Below are 17,316 nucleotides of genomic sequence, written 5' to 3' on the forward strand. Positions count from 1 at the left end.
CCTTTGCTTTTTTTTTTTTTTTTTTTTTAACATTAAAGTTATATTTTTCAGTGTGCTGAAGCTTTTCCTCTTTCTACAAGATGAAATTTTATTTTATTTTGCATAAGATGGGGCTTAACTTTTTAAAGATTTTGTAGAGCTTACCTGGAATATAGCCTAGATTTTAGGTTGTAACTTTTTTGATGAGTGGATATTTGACTACACATGTAATTTACTTAATGGGCATTGGAACATTCAGGTTTTCTTTGTCTGGCTGTGGTTAGTTAATGACCTCGGCTTCCTGAGTGTATCCTGTGCCTCAGTGGTTGAAGTAGAGCATCCTTTTCCTTTCTCTCTCCTGCTGTCCTGGAGCACTTTACAGGGAGGCCCGACACTCAGCTCTATCCCAGTGTCTGTGTTAGCTGGTCTTATTACTTACTGTTTTGCTGAGAAAACTGAACATTCACATGCTGTGCTAGCTTATGTAACATTTCAGTGTAGATTTCTTTTTATTTATTCTGTTTGGTCATTTGGGCTTCTCGAATGGGTGAATTGATAAGTTTTATCAATTTTGGAATTGACTTAGCCTTTCAACTGTTGTGGGATGTAATTTTAGTAAAATGTCACAATTTTTTCTCTTTAAATTTACTTCTGCATTTTCTAATATTTCTATGTCTGCTGTATGCTGGATAGCTTCTTTCTACCATTTCATGTTCCTAATTCTTCATTTCTGTTTAGCTGCTATTAAATCTAAGTTCTTAATTACGGCGATTCCATTTTCCAGTCTAGAAAGTTCTATTTGTTCTTTTTAAAGTTTTGCTGTAAAGGTTGCTGTTTCTTGTAGATCTTTTCAGGCTTCTATTTTATTTGTTCAAACACGCTAAGCATAATTTTATACTTTGGGTCTGATAATTCTGGAATCTGAAATCTTTGTTAGTCTGTGGCCTTCTGTGTCCAAGTAGGAAAACAGAAGTCATGTAGGTTGTTTCCAACAAAAAAAAAAAGGTTTAGTGAGTTCTGTGATAGCAAACGTGCTGAAGTGTTGCAACCTGATGCTCTGGTCTCTCCTCCTCTGAAATTTCTGGGAGACACCTTGTGTGCAGTCTTCTGTGTTTACCTTGCTTTGCCTTTCATACTCTTGATTTCCTACCAGTTTTTTTTTTTTTTTCTTGTAGTCCACAAAAAATCTGCATGTTATTTTTTAGGCCTCAGATCTTTTGCAACTGGCAGAAAAGAGTTGAATACCAACAGACAGAATCTGGATCAGAGTGATTGCCATCTGTTGTTTTTGCTGTTGGTTCTTACTCCTAGAGCTTTGTTTGTCCTTTTATACTTGGTTATTTTTGGGTACTGGCATTGCATATTTACTTGGAATAATTTGATGCCCAAGGCTTTTCATTTGTTTGTCAGACCCCTGGGAGTCATAGCTGGGTGGGACCAACTTAGCCACAGTTTAATGGTTCCCTGGACCACCTAGAAAAATTAAATGGTATTGGAAATTCTTGGAAAAGCTTTCTTTCTTTCTCTTCACTCATATGCTGAGAATCTAGTTCTTTCTAACCCAGTGTCATGGGTGTGGAGATACCCTAGACTGTAAGATCATTGAAACCGAAATACAGCTGTGTGGTTCTGTCCTCAGACCGGGAAGGTGCTTTTGGGTAAAACCTGTTCTGTGTTCAGGCTTGTTCTCAGTTACCACAGTTGTTTAGATTTCAGCCTATCCTGTTAGCTATTCAGTGCTTTTATTATGAATGTGACTGTGAACTGGATGTAGTGGCACACATCTGCAATCCAAGCACTCAGGAGGCTGAGACAGAGGCAGGAGGACCATTGCAAAAACTCGAGACCAGTCTGAGCTACAAAGTAACCTTAGGGCCAGCCTCTACTGCATAGTGAGACCCTGTTTCAAAAAGACCAAAAAACAAACCTGTGATATTGCAACCTTTTTTTTTTCTTCTTTGTTCTAAGTTGAGAGGAGTAGGGTAGAAGTTGATGTAAATTAGTTAGCCTATCATTACTAAACAAGCATTCAGTTATGTTGTTATATGTCCATGTTGGTTTATCTCATCTCTTGAGCACAGGAGATTTTTCACTTACCTTGTTAATTAATGTGTTTTTTTTTTTGTCTTTATGTCAAATGAGAAATTTTCAAATTTTAGTTTTTGGAAATCTAATACATTTATGAAGGTTGATTCAAAAACTATGAAGAGCTGGGCGTGGTGGCACACACCTATAACCCCAGCGTTTGGAGCCCGAGGCTGGAGTATTGCCATGAGTTGGAGACCAGGCTGGGCTACCTATCCAAGTTTTAAGGCCAGCCGCATAACATAGATTGTCTCAAAACAGACAAACAAAAACCCAAAACTGTGAAAGCATATTGAGTGAAGTCTTTCCATCATATTAATGTCTTCCAGTCAGTTTTTGCTGAACTCAGCTTACTTGGGGTGTTTGAAAAGTACGGTGAGTTTAAAAAATTTTTTTTTTTGTCTTTTTTGTTTTTATCAGTACCAGGGATCGAACTTATGACTGCCTGCTTGCAAAGCAGGTGCTCATGCCACTGAGCTAAATCTCTAACCCTGCGTTTAAATTTTTTAAAGTTACAGTAAAAGACATTGCCATTAATTTCTCTCCAATTACTTCCTCTCTCTGAGAACACAACCCATTGTTCTGGCCACTTTCTGAAGCAGTTCTGGAAGTCCTTTCATGTGAGGGTCTTTGCTGCTGCCAAACGACCTCTAGTAGCATGGCTAACTCATAAAACCTTGCAGTGTGTACTCATCCACACTGTTCACTTACACAGATTAACTTCTCTGCCCCCAAAGTCAAAATGATCGTGAAAGATAAACATTTTCAGTTAATTCACTACAAGAAGCAACCACAAGAACACTGCTAAAGACAGGAAAGAGAACTTCACAAACTGGGAAGGAGTAACTGATACAGGGGAATGAAACTCCTCACCTACTATATCTGCGTGTTCATGTTCTCTAAAACCGAAGAATGAATTTTAGGAACACCAAAGGTGGAGAGTACAATATATTTATTGAGGGAAAGAAAGCTTTTGTCTGAAGAGAGACAGAAGGGATCCCGAGCGGGTTGCCCCAGACTCTGTCTTTTTCAGGGACTTACAGAGTTAAACCCATGGGTTCAAGGTAGGGGAAGACTGGGAACTCACAAGGAGATGGGGATAAGGTGGGACGTAACAATAGTTAGCCAATAAGATCAATAGTTTAGGTAAAATTGATTAAATTGGGGAAAATGGGAAAGCAAGTCACGTAGGAAGTGGGCATTCTTAGAGATCATTGACTCCTATAGGGGATTGAGATGGTGACTTTTGGCTCCTCAAGCTGATCCAGATTTAATTCCTAAGGATTATACTTAAGGGTGTGGTTGCATTTGTTTTGCCTTCTATCTTGAGATCTGGCCCACAGCAGGAGATGTGTGTCCCCTCCGAGGTCATCAGTTATCTGGGCCTCTGTGCCAGCTTCTTCAAGGGCCTAGTCTTGTCTGACTGCCTATAATATTTCTAACTAACTCAGCTGCCTGCAACAACAATGGGATAAGTGTGTTTGAAGCAAGATGTGGGTATTTTGAGGGGGATCAGTGGCAACATGTCTTTCATGGTAATAAAAATTTAAACACTTTTTCAATCACACTTTGTACTTTGCTGGATTTTAATACCCTGACAGTTCTCATAGATCCATTTGATCTTATGGTTTTCCAGTATTTTGTAAATATCCTGATTTTTGGTGCTAACTTAAAATTTGCCATCATTCAGTTTTCTGTAATGGTTGACTGGCTTTGGGCCAATGGCAAGGTGGAGGGTGAGGAAGGCCGTTTCCCTCATGGCAGCTAGGAAGGAAGTGTCTTCCTAATAAGCCCATTTAGTTTAACTCATTAGTTGGTTAATCCACTTGATAGGGTAGGTACAGCCCTCGGGATCCATTCACTTCTCAAAAGCAACCACACCTTTAAAACAGGGCGGCTTTTTGGGAACATTTTCAATTCCAACTGTGACAGACAGCATCATTTGATTTTACATATTTGAGTCTCTGAGCTTGATCCATTATACAGTCAAGACTATGGTAACTTCCTGGTCAGTTTTTTTTATTCAGTAGTGTACTTATTTGAAGCGTTATGTATGGTACTCCATAAATTGTGTGAAGGTAGATTTTTTTTTTTTTTGAGACAGGGTCTTACTTTATAGTTCAGGCTGGCCTGGAACTCACTGCATAACCCAGGCTGGCCTCCAGCTTGCAGAGTTCTCCTCCAGCCACCTGAGTGCTGGGTTTTATAGGCCTGTGCCACCACGCCCAGCATAAATTTTTTTATATGTCATATAATATATGTTATGTAATAAATAATTTTTATGTGTCAAGAATCTTTAATACTCAAATCTGTTTCCATTTATGGCATTGCCAAAAGAAAAGTTTTAGGATTTTTTTTTTCTTTTAATAGGATTTTCATGTAGCTCAAAATATGAACTCTTACATTGTCTGGAGACAGTAAAATGTGAAATCTTAAATTATGTGGAGACCTAGTTTCCAGTTTAGTAAAAATTAATTGATCATGATACTACAAGTTACTTCTTTGATTCAGCAAATATTTGAGCAACTTTGTACTAAATGTCAATGAAGAAACAATTTTGGAGATGATTATAAACTTATTAAGGCTACAACTTAATCATTTATAATGCTGAAAAGTGAAAAAAGCTGTGGCTCAAGCAGTTTAAGGGAAATGAGAAGTGTGTGTGGGAGAAGTAGTTACATCATTGAGAATGGGATGTTGGAGTGAAATCAACGGTTTGGGCATCCAGCAGAGCCAGTGCAGACCTACTGACACTTGCTTGGGAGGAGGCTGTTGTGCTGGAACTGGCAGAGCAGGGGGAGGTGAGATAGTGATCCTTGTATGATTTTATAAGAACTTTGGTTGAAAGTAAGGTGATAGAGTGTTCAGGGGACGAAATCTAAATTTCCTACTTGAAAAGGATCACTGTTCACTGTGTTGATTGGAATATTTTCTTTTTCTTTTTTTTTTTTTTTTTTTTTTTCCTTTTTATCGGTACCAGGGATCGAACTCGCGACTGCTTGCTTGCGAGGCAGGCGCTTATGCCGCTGAGCTAAATCCCCAGCCCCCTTGGGATATTTTCTTTTTAATTAAGTAAAGTAATTGGAATTTTAATAGCAAATGATCTGATGTTTATGAAAGTTCATACGTTGTTTGTTCTAGAATCATTTGGCACATCATACCACAGCGATATATGCGTGCCCATGTTTATAGTAGCACAATCTGTAATAGCTGGATCTTAGAAACAACCTAAATGTCCATCAACTGAGGAATGGATAAAAAAGATGTGTTTTTTTTTTGTTTTTTTTTTTTGTCTTTATCCTTTTTATCGGTACCGGGGATCGAACTCACGACTGCCTGCTTGCAAGGCAGGCACTTACGCCGCTGAACTAAATCTCCAGCCCCAAGATGTGGTATTTTTGTACAGTGGTGTACTGCTCAGCCATAAAGATAAACTTGAGGCTTTTATAGGTAAATGGATGTACCTTGGCCATACTCACTAGTGAAATCAGACATGCATTTGTAAATACGATACTGTCTCTTTAGTGTGAGAAGCTGAAACAGTATATGTGTATGTGTGTGTATACACATATATACATATATAAAATACGCATGTATGTACCGTTCTTGCCTCCTAATTACTATGTTTTGAAATCTTTTTTTTCCTCTTTAAAATAAAATAGATTTGAAAAGAAAACCAATCATTTAGCACCTACCCTGAGCATAGTGTCTGCCCTCTGGATCATTGAACCTATAACCAAGTGAATGAAAAGGTGGTTGCAAAGGGTCTGAGGCATGTAAAATTTAATTTCTTGTGTGACAATTTATTCATAAGTAACTATCCTCATAGAGTCTGACATACATTCATCTACTCTAGATCGATTTTGGTTAAGGTTTTTTTTGTTGTTTTGAGACAAGCTCTAGTGAAGACTGGCCTTGAACTTGAGGAAGTCCTCCTGCTTCAGCCTTCCAATTGCTAGGACTATAGACAGTGTCATTACAGTCCATTTTGTATTTAGGAATGTTTTGATAATTCCTCGGTTCAAATAAAAGAGGTGGTAATTTGGTCTCTTTGCTAAATCAATGTGGTGCTTTTAATAGGAGGGGAGAAGAATGAAAGTGATATGTTCTATATCAAAGTTTTCCTTCCATCTCATTTGTTTTCACATTTTGTTTTTAGCTGAATTGGTGGGGTCAGTTGGCCCACCTATACTTCCAGCATTCCCAGTACTGATTGAAGCAGAAGTTTGAGGCCAGCCATGACTACATAGTAAAAACATGTCTCAAAAACAAAACAAAACAAACAAAAAGTAGTGGAAATGGACTAGCTAAATATCTGAGTCAGTTAAAGATTTGCAAGGAAAAAATAAAAATAAGCAAAGAAAGCAATAATTTACTGCTATTGGCATTGATACAGTATTTATTCATTTAGATATTTTGTTGCTATTACTTGTATTGAAGGGTGAACATAGGAAAGTCAGGAAAAAAATACGGAATTATGTTAAAAACAAATACTTTCCATGCATTACAGGTGAGAATGTAAACTTTTCCTCCACTTTGGAAAATTCTAGTCACATGATCTGGTACACTTTGAGGCATATACCTAAGAAAACTGAAATTATGTTTACATAAAAACATGAACATATGTTCATAGATTAGCCAGAAAAAGAAAACAGTTCAAATGTTCATTAGCTAACCACAGTACAGAACAGGTATGTCTGTATAATAGAAGCCGTGAAAAGGCACAAAATCATACATGCAATGTAAATGGAGCTAGGGAGCATGCTGTGTGAAGCAGGCCTCTTACACCTGTTACATCACCACATTGTATGGTATCATTTGCATTAATATTCAGAATAGGCAGATCAGGGGCTGGGAATTTAGCTCAGCGGCATAAGCGCCTGCCTTGCAAGCAGGCAGTCGTGAGTTCAATCCCCGATACCGATAAAAGGGAAAAAGAAAAAAAAAAATCAGAATAGGCAGATCAGTAGAGACAGAAAGATCACTTGCCAAAGGACTACGAGTAAGGGCAAGTTGGGATGGTGAGTGTTGTTAAATGAGGGTTTCTTTTTGAGGGGAGAAACATTCTGGAATTAGAAATTGGCTGCATAATTCTGAATATACTAACAACCTTCAAATTATACCTTTTAAATGCATGACTTTGATGACATGCCAGTTATATGTCTATAAAACTGTTAAGCAGCAACAAAAGCAAACTAAATCTGTCCGTGTGTGTGTGTGTGTGTGTGTGTGTGTGTGTGTGTGTGTGTAACCACCAGGTTAACAGAACATAACAACCCACAAGTCTACTGTATCTCGTTACCAGTCAGTGCTGCAGATTATTCCTGGGAAGGAAAGCAGCAACTGTTTTTACTGCTACTTGCTTTCAGAAACCATTGCTTTAGACTAGAAATGAAGCTTTATTTTCTCAGCACTAGCCAGGCCTAGCAGGGATATTTTTTATAAAAAACCATTTTAATCAGGTAACACTTTGTAATTCCATGGTGCCAATGTGGCTTGCCTTTGGCACCAATAATAGTACTTGTCCTTCAGAACAGTAGCTCAGTAGTTTGCAATTCCTGCTGTTGCTGTTGGTTAACAGATAATCTGGAAGATTTATTTTTTTCTGTTGTCTACTAGTTGTAGAGAATAAGCCCTAGGCCTTTTCACTGAATCATAGACATAGCCCCTTTTTAATTTTAGTTTTGAAATGGAATCTTACCGGGTTGCCTGGTCTAGACTTGAATTTAGGATCCTCCTGTCTCAGCCTCCCAGATTACTGGGATAATAGACCTGCTTGGGACCTACCATTTTAAAATAATCTTAAAAAAATTTTTTTTTAGTGACATTGAGGATTGAACCCAGAGCACTAAGCAAATGTCCTTAACCACTGAGCTGTTGTCACAAACCTTCTTAATTTTTAATTTTGAGACAAGAGTATTGCTGAATTGTTCAGGCTGCTTCATATTTGCAATGCTGCCATAGCCTTTCATGTAGTCGGGATTACCACCGGTCTAACCCTAAAATAATTTTTTTTTAAAAATTTTATTACCTAAAATAATTTTTTAAAGCTACTTTATATGTTGTTTCCTGATCTGTTGCTTAGTCAATAGCATATGCTTTATTAACTATTACTCTTTTTTTGTTTGTTTCTTTTTGTTCTGGGGATTGAACCCAGGGCTTTGAGTATGCTAGGCAGATGTTCTGCCACTGAACTATATCTTCAGCCCCAGCTGTTACTTAGTTTATCCTCCTGACCGCTAATACTGTGCTCATATTAGAAAGGTTATTAATAGTGATCTTTAAATGTCCCATATTAGCTTTAATGTTTCCTTTAATCTGTTTATCCTTTTGATTTTTTTTTTTTTAAAGAAACTACCCCTAAATGTTTCTGTGCTTTTAAATATTTCAAACCCAGAGTTAAGTCAGTTTTGGTTGTTTGCCTTTCAGTGATGTGTTGGCATTGCCCATTTTCAAGCAGGAAGACTCCAGCCTTCCACTGGATGGTGAAACAAAACACCCTCCCTTTCAGTATGTGATGTGTGCTGCAACATCACCAGCAGTCAAACTGCATGACGAGACACTCACTTATCTGAACCAAGGTGAGTATAGTCAGGTCTGTAGTCTGGGCAGGGTGTGGTGTGATTGTAATTGCGGCACTTGTGAGGATAAGGCAGAAGGAAGATGGTCACAGGTTTAAGGCCAGCCCAAACTATAAAATGAGACCCTATCTCCAAAAACAACAACAACAACAAAAAAAAAATTAAAAAAGGGAAAACCAAGAAAAAAACTAGGTTATTCTTAAGTTTTGTATTTTTAGTTTTAGCTAAGGAAAATTACAGAAATTTTACTTTGAGCCAGCAGAATAATAGTTTATAGAAACTGATTTGCATTGAAGAAGGTCTTGAGAACCAGATTTATTATAGTATTTTTTGGATATCATCCAAAGGAGGAGCAAGTAGGAAAAGATGTCAGTTATTTTTAGGGACAGCAGTTTCAATAAAGGATTTAATCAAAAGGTACAGCTGGCTTACCCCATTCTTGAATATGATGTGGGTTAGCACTGAAGATAGACTTAAACTGCACCGAGATGGAGTCAGTGGTAAATTATGTAAAGTTTTTTGTCGTTATAGCTCGTCTAGAATTTACCTTTGGAAATTTTAAGAATTTTAGTTTTTAAAGTGAGGAAATGTGAACACAGTGCAGTATCACCACAGTAAACAGAAGTACTTTGTTATATGCAAGATTAATTTGTTGAATACACATACTGTAAACATTGAATTCTTTGTGTGTGTGTTTTGCATTTATTTCACTTTAATTGTATTTATTTGTTTATTTATTTATTATTTATTTAGAGAAAGACAAAATAGAAAACGGGCAGAAATAGTACATGCTTTCAAAGAAAAGAAATAGACAGTAATAAATCACTAGCTGATGTATACATATTGTCCCCCTATAAATAGTTGTTCAAGGTATACAAGTGGAACATATAAATGGGATTTCAACCAGGGAGACTGCAGACAGTTCTGTTCAACTATCCAACAAAAACTAAGTGTTATGGCTATCAATCCTATACACTTAGACATGTATGCGTTTTATCCATATCTTCATTTATGTTGAGACCTAACAGAGCATATTAGATTAAAATCCTTCTGAGCAAAGATTTATAATATTGCTTTATTTCACATCATAACACTCCAGAATCGGCACTTGGTACTGCAGTGCTCCTTTCTTTCCTTTAAAGTTTTTGTTCATTTCGTCATGTGTCGTCAGATCAGTTCTCATAAACTGTATAAGTTTTACGTAAGCATGAGTCTTAACCTGTATTTCTATCCTTTCTATATTAGCAGGAGAAATATAACAAAGCAGGACAGAACTAAACTTTTTCCTGTAGACATATAAAACTAAAAAGACATATAAATCTGATATATAAGGAGTTCTACCGTGGTCACTGTGCTGTTGCTTTTTATCATCAACAGAATTGGCTATATCATCAGATAAAGTACAATTGAGCATATTAGTACATAACAGAACTAACAGAAATACAACTTTGTAGATAGTGTAGAGCTACAAAAACAGGTAGTAATCAAATCAGAATGGATATCGTAGTGAATCATTGTCATTTTCAGTATAGTTGTCTATACTCCTCAACTTACCATTAACCTTATAGTTTTGAATAAAATATGTCAATAATAAGCAGCAATCAAACAAGTCAGATTTAACTAAAATCAGTCATGATACAACAGTGTAAGTCATACATGGATCCTGATTGAGTTAATAGGGAATTAAAGATGTCCCCTACGCTATGGACAGCCATCTGTGCCCCTCAGATCCAGTGCTTGTATACAAACTAGGACAGAGTGAGTTTCAACCAAACAGAGTGGTGCGAGTAATAGGGGTTTTAATTCCTGATGCACTATTAGCTATATCTTCTGCTGTTTTTTGTTTGTTTGTTTGTTTGTTTTTGTTTTGAGGACTATTCCTCCCCTTTACTACCCCAGAATGAAGTGTGTATTTTTGGGTCTCCCCAATACTCATGGTTTTGTATTGGGGGGGCAACCTACTATTTACCTAAGTGTTTCTGAACTTTCTCACTCCTGGGCTAGATTTCTAGTTATATTTCTTCATTTATTAAAGGCTGTCTGTTTAACCTATCCATAAATACTGGTCTATTACTCTCTGGTTCCCTATCACATCGAGTTGTATTTTCTCATGTTTGATTTTGGTTCATTTAACCTTTTTCAGGCTAATTATATTTCCTATAAAGAGCCTCTTGGACCCTATCTCTTTATCCACTCTGCATGCAATTCTCTTTTTTTTCCTTTAACTTAGTGTATTTAGGCCATCTATATTAGAAATTATATCCAAACTTCTCTGCGTCATTTCTGTTGAGCTCTTTTTTCTGTCATTAGTTGTCAGTTTGTCTTCATTTCGCTTTCTGCTCCATTCATTGTGGCCTCTCTGCCACTGTTTCTGGAATCTTGGTATTCTTCTCTTTTAGAATGTCCTGCAGTATTCTCTGTAGAGCTGAATTGGTGGTTGCGAATTTCCCTAGTTCCCCTTTATCCTGGAAGCACCTTGTTTCTCCATCAATTTCTAGGAACAGCTGTGCAGGATATATCAATCTTGGCTGGAGGTTATTATCTTTCAAAGCTTGAATTATTTCGCCCCATGCTCTTTGTGATTTGATGGCTTGTGCCAAGAAGTCTGCTGTAGTTCTGATGGGTGTTCCCTTGTAAGTGATCTGTTTCTTGTCTCTGATGGCTTTTAATATTCTGTTCTTATATTGGATTTCTGGAATTTTGATTATTATATGCCTGGGTGTAGCTCTGTTTGGGTTGTAGGTGGCTGGGGTCCTGTCTGCCTCATGGATCTGAGTATGTTTACCTTTTCCTATATTAGGAAAGTTCTCCTTTATTATTTCTGTGAATAGCCTTTGCAGTTCCTTTGTTTGTACCCCTGCTTCTTTCACATTCTTTATTCTTAAGTTATAGATCCTCTTGCCTTTGTATTGTTTGTTTGTTTCTTTGGTATTTTTAAGAAGTTTTTTCTTTCATGCTCCCACCTTACAAATCTGTCCTCCAGTTCAGATAATCTATCCTTAGTTTCTTTCAAGCTTTTATGCCAGCTTTCAATAGAGTTTTTAGTTTCCTGGTAATCTCTTTGAACCTGCTTCATGTATTCTACATTTTCTCTATTTTCTCCGTCAAACAATTCACCCTTTTTTTTCTGTTGTTCCATTCCACCATCTGTTTTTTCTTGGGCGGTGCTTAGCATTTCTCTAACTATTCTACTTATATCTTGCTTTACTTGGTTAAATACTTCACTTTTGAACTCGTCTATGAGGCTCCGGAGGTATCACTTCGTGTCTATTGGTGCCATGTCTGATATTGCATGTTTTCTGTCCTCATTCTCCTTTGCATTTACCTTTCCTGGATCAGTGTTCTCAGGATTGGGGACTGAGGACCCTTTCTTGTTGCCTCCTCTTCTCATATTTTGTGTTCCTTCCATACAGGTGTATATAGGAGGCCCAGTTTCTTTCTCTGTGGGTTACAGTTTGTTTGAATCACGCCGGCTAGGTGTTCCCACCCACTGCAGTGTACTAGGGAGAGACAGACTGGGGCAGCCTATGCCGGGCCCGCCCCTCCATGTCAGTCAGCCTGCTGAAGGCTTCACCGTCTTAGGGTCCACTGCCAGGCGCAGGGACCTGGTTTGGGCTAGCCTACTGGGTCTTAGTCCACGGCGTCGCCCAGGTCAAGTGCTCCCCACCAGTCCTGCTTGAGAGGGGAATATGTGACTGAAGTCAATGCAGCGTCCTGTTCTGGCTAGTCTGCCCATCCCAGAATGTCCTCTGTTGGAGCCTCCTTATCTATGGAAGGGTCCCCATTCCTCTCACTCACCGCAGGTTGATGCAGGGCCCCCACCAGCTCTGCTCTCAACTCGGTTCGCTGATTCCCACTCTCAGGGAGTTCGTGTCTCTATCCCTGCTGTGCTGATACAGATGCAGCAGCAGCAGATGAATTCAAGCCGCAGTTTCCAGAGGTGCGGGTTACTACTCTCCAGAATGACTGCTTTGTTTTTTTTTTGTTTTTTTTTTTGTCTTTTTCGTTTTTGTTGGTACCAGGGATCTAACTCACGACTGCCTGCTTGCAAGGCAGGCGCTTATGCCGCTGAGCTAAATCCCCAGCCCCAGTTTTGTTTTTTTGAGACAGAGTCTCACTATGTAGTTCAGCCTAACCTTGAACTCAATTTGTAGCCTTGAACTTGCAACGATCCTCCTGTCTCAGCTTTCCAAGTGTTGGGATTGCATTTGTCAAAAGTAGGAAAAGAAACATGTTCTGCAAAGCAAATGTAGGTCAGTGAATAGTAGGAAAAGACGTATACTTAGTAGGGTGAGAGCAAGCCACTGTGAAAGAAAGAGCAGAGTAGCCATGAAGTTAAATGTGGTTGTTGTCTTTTGTGTCTTTCACTCCTCAGGCTGACATCAATTCTAGGTCATCTATTCTGTCAAAACTCTGCTTGAGTTTCAATGAGACCTGAAGGTAGTATTTTCTGATTGTCCAAGGTTCTAGGCTTTGGGAACAATTCTATACATGTGTCCTAGAACTCTGTTTGATGGGTTACAACCACTTGCCCAGCCAGTTTGCCATGCTTCTGTTTCTTCTGTCAATTATCTCTGAGATATGTAAATCCCTATGCTTCTTTATGGGGTGCTGAAAATGTGGAGGTGATAATGCTATTTCCTGCTGACAGGGGCTATAGGCCCTTCCTACTGGTGATTACGTTCTCTCTAATTACCTTAGGATATTATGACTCACTAGCTGGGTTGAAAAGACTAGACAGTGAGAAAAGAGTTAGTGTCTCTGTATATGAAGAAATGTTGAGCTGCTTATTCACTGGGAGAAAACTTGATGACTTTGGAGAGTAACCTTACTATTAGTTTGGGTGTGTAGAACCTAAATATCAGAAGGATCAGATCAGGTTTCCACATTTCCTGTGGAGGCAAAAAGAAATATGAGATAGGCTACCAGCGCACCTTTATAGTGACTTTGCTTATTTATTCTCCAAGCAAAAGTGGAGTCTTGCTTTTTGAAGAGGAACCTTATGTTGTCTTAAAGAGGTTCCCAGGGGTAGCCTAGTACTGTGAAAATACAGTTTTTATAGCTTTACACTGTATCCTGTGAGGAAGGATCAGTTTAATGGTTCCTTAGGAACTAGGAATAAGACTATGGTCTTGAGGATCTATAAGGCTGCCCTTCTGGTCAATCCACCAACCTTTTGATTTCTCCAGGAAACTTTAGACATGTATCTTTGGAGTTCTTTGCAATGAATGACAGCAACTTGCTTAGGAAGGTAAGATTACCTCAAGGAGTTGTAGAATTTCCTGCTTATGTTTTATAGATGTTGCTTTTTATTCAGCAAGCTTCTTTCTTTTCAGATTGCTACATGGGCATCTAACAACCAGAAAGGTGTATTTGGCTTAATATCAGTGCTCTAGTAAGGTCTTTGAGCTTTCTCTTTAAGTAGACGTTCCTGGGAGAAGAGGTTTGGCCTTAGTGGCATGTTGTAAACCAATGGTGTATAACCTGTTTTTGGATGTCCTTCTTGGGCAAAACTGCTTGCATCAGTGGACCACACCTCAGGGTCTTGGAGTGGCAGGTCACTGAGGTGTCCTGCCTACTTGCATAGGTCTGGGAAATCACGTGTTCCAAGTGTGTATATCCACAGGATTAAGAGTAGTGTGGGTATTTACAGTAACCTTAGGGGTGTCTAGAATCATTGCCTGACATAGTTCCAGCAGGTATAATCTGCTTTGGCTTTTGTTGGAACTAGAGAATTGTACCAAATTTTGCTGGGGATATATTTTAGCAGCATAGCACTTGCCTAGCAAGTGCAAGGTCCTAAGTACAAAAAAATTCCCAGTACAAAAAAATAAAAGTATAAAAAAAAAATAATACTTTACTAGTCCTAGTAAGGAAGTAGGACATGACGAACCACTTATACTCATGTCAGGGGCTAGAGGCGTGGCTTAGTGGTAGAACTCTTGCCTTGTGTGCACAGGGCCCTGGGTTCAATCCCCAGCACCACAAAAACAAAACAAAAAAAGTCATGATTGACATGTCAAAGCTAAAGTAAAAAAGCTCTTACTAGGATTCCCCTTGACCCCAGCTATGGCTGTAGATCTAAAGAATAGTTTTCTAGAGGAGAATACTGAAACAGTTGCTTATCCCACTTGAAGTTGCTCACAGGAGATGTACATTTGGGAGTATTGCAGATTGTAGATTGGGAGTATTGCAGGCCATTTCAGTCCTCTTTTTATTAGAATGGGAGGTGATGGTTTTTTGACTGGCCTAACCCCTCTAGGGAAAGAGGAATAGTCCTCCAGTGCCATGAGACAGGCACATCAACTGCATGGAGTAAACTTGGTACAGTTGCATGCCCAGTGTCCAAGTGAGTTTTCCCTTGGATGACTTGGTTGTGTTTAAAATATTGCCAGTTGTGCTAGCCATAATTTTGGTTTTTCTTTTTGCTTACCCCTTCTCCTTGTAAGCTTATTTAGATCCTGGTTGTTGAACATAGAAAAGCCCATGCCTAACAGTTGAGTCATAGAGTTTTGGAGGTTCACCTGCAAGTTACCAGAACCTTTTGAAAACTCAAAATACTGGGTTTTTCTAGGGTGATAGTCTGTGGTAGAAACTTATGGAAGAGACCACAAGGACAGGATCTATCATTTTTTTCCCCCTTTGGAGGCTTCCATCTTAGTTGTTTTTCTCATTGCTGATACAAAATACTTGGCACCCAAAGTTTATGGAGGAAAGATTTCTGTTATGGTTTATGTCTGGATGTCCCCCCCCAAAGCCTCATGCAGTCATTGGAGTTGGGTCTTTTGGAGATGGCTGAATCAAGAGTTTGTGATTGGTTCGTTGTCTAGTGTGGTGTGAGTGCTGCACCTGCTCTGGGTCAGGTAGCTTGCATGCAATGTAAGGGAGGAAAAGAGACTTGCTTTTCCCTTTTAGCCTTTTTGCTCATGGCTTTTGGTGTCTGTCATTGTCGCCATAAATGATCACCCTGCCTAGAAGCCAGCTGAGTGTAGACTGAAACCTCCACAAACTGAGCTAAATAAACCTTTCCTTCCTTCATTTTGCTCATCTTTTTTTTTTTTTTTTTTTTTAATTGGTACCGGGGATCGAACTCACGACTGTGTGCTTGCAAGGCAGGCGCTTATGCCGCTAAGCTAAATCACCAGCGCCTCCTTCCTTCATTTTGGATGTCAGGTATTTCATTGCAACAGTGAGAAAAAAGTAACCAAGACAGTTTATTTCAACTCACAATTTGTAGAGGTTTTTCAGTCTGTAGTCAGCCAGCTCCACGACAGGTGGCATATCTGAGAGGCATCATAGAGAGAAATGGCTCAGCACTTGGCAGGCAGAAGGCAGCAGAGCAGTTAGCAGCAAGCCTCTGGTCCCCTTTTATCTCATTCAGGCTATTAGCCTTCTGGGTGGTGCTACCCTTACCCAGGGGAGGCCTTCCCATTATTCACACTCACAACTATGCTAAGCCAGTTAGTGGAATTAACTTGGTTTATCACACTGATAATCCATATTCACACACCCTTGATCCACATTCACATACCCTAGATCCAGCCAATCTGAAAAGCCCCACTTATGAGTGCATGAGGCTTTGAGGGGACATCTAGCTGTAAGCCTCTTAAAGTACCATCATTCTTGGGCCTTTACAGAGAGAAAGAGCCACAAAAACCTTAACCTAAAGGTTTTGACACTGCTTTTCTTGCCTTCTGCAGAATTTTGACTGACTGGCTGTACCTATCTTCTCAAGGACACAGCCTAATGGTGAGATGGCTAGAATCTGCAGGATATTTCCCGTGGTGTGTCAGGGGACCTATGGAGAGAGAAAGCTATATCTGGGGGTCCTTAAAATGACATCTCATGCAGAAAGAGGAGACTCATTGGGTTCTCAAAGTATCACTTATGAGACTCAAGTATTATTGAGTAGACATCTGCACTTGAAGCTGGGGTGACACTGTTAACTAACTCTCCTGGTGGTGCAAAATATTATCAGGTAGCTCCTTCTAAAATTAAACATTACTGGGTTCTGGGTTGTTTGCATTTCCTTTTGGAGTTGGATTCCGGTTTCTTCGAATGTCCAACAAGGAATTGAATAAAACAAGCAAAAAGCAGTAACAAAGTTTATTTGAAAAGTGAGAAGTCAAGAGGGAGGGAGAAATTGGCTCTGCAGCATGAGCTTGGGCCAAATAAAAGAAGATAAAGCAAGATAAAAGAGCACTCTGAAGAAAACAGTGTGCGCTATCATGAGGAAAGCAACAGTAGCAAACTTCTTGGCATCTGTTCTTTTGCCCCAGTCTTGAGGAAACCTGAGTGAACTACATTACAGGTTCTAAGAGCTGGTGCTGAGATCCCATGCCTCATGCTGTTGTCTGGTCCAGGTCATCCTATTTAAAATCTGCTCAGGTTTATGACAGAAGTCCAGGTGCAGTGTTTTGAAAATTGTTCCTCACATATGTTGGGGGGTCTTGTAACTTTTCCTGAACAATTAAGAGTGTATCTTTCTTACAGAGAAATGGGAAATATTTGAAGGGGTAAACCTGAAAATTATTGTTTGGGTATATTTTCCTGTATATGTATACATTTTCTTCTATCAGGAGTGGAATTAGCCAGGCATGGTAAGCACACTCCTGATCCTAGCACTTGGGAGGCTGAGGCAGGAGGATTTGTTGCACATTCGTGACTGGGC

The 17,316-nt window shown here is 39.1% G+C and overlaps 1 protein-coding gene across 7 annotated transcripts in view; it reads left to right on the plus strand.

Annotated features, from left to right (window-relative positions):
- Ubp1 (upstream binding protein 1) overlaps positions 1–17,316 on the plus strand; it is a 70,713-nt gene that overhangs the window by 15,035 nt on the left and 38,362 nt on the right. For all 7 annotated transcript variants that reach the window (XR_010051322.1, XM_063260435.1, XM_063260432.1 and 4 more), the window contains one exon: positions 8,494–8,645. Coding sequence is in view for 6 of the 7 variants with exons in the window: in XM_063260435.1 (XP_063116505.1) it covers positions 8,494–8,645 (152 nt within the window). In the remaining variant the exon portion in view is untranslated. The remainder of the gene's footprint in view (positions 1–8,493; positions 8,646–17,316) is intronic.

This window comes from Cavia porcellus, unplaced genomic scaffold (assembly GCF_034190915.1).
Source record: "Cavia porcellus strain 051 isolate PalLab524CR breed Dunkin Hartley unplaced genomic scaffold, mCavPor4.1 scaffold_13, whole genome shotgun sequence".
NCBI lineage: Eukaryota > Metazoa > Chordata > Mammalia > Rodentia > Caviidae > Cavia > Cavia porcellus.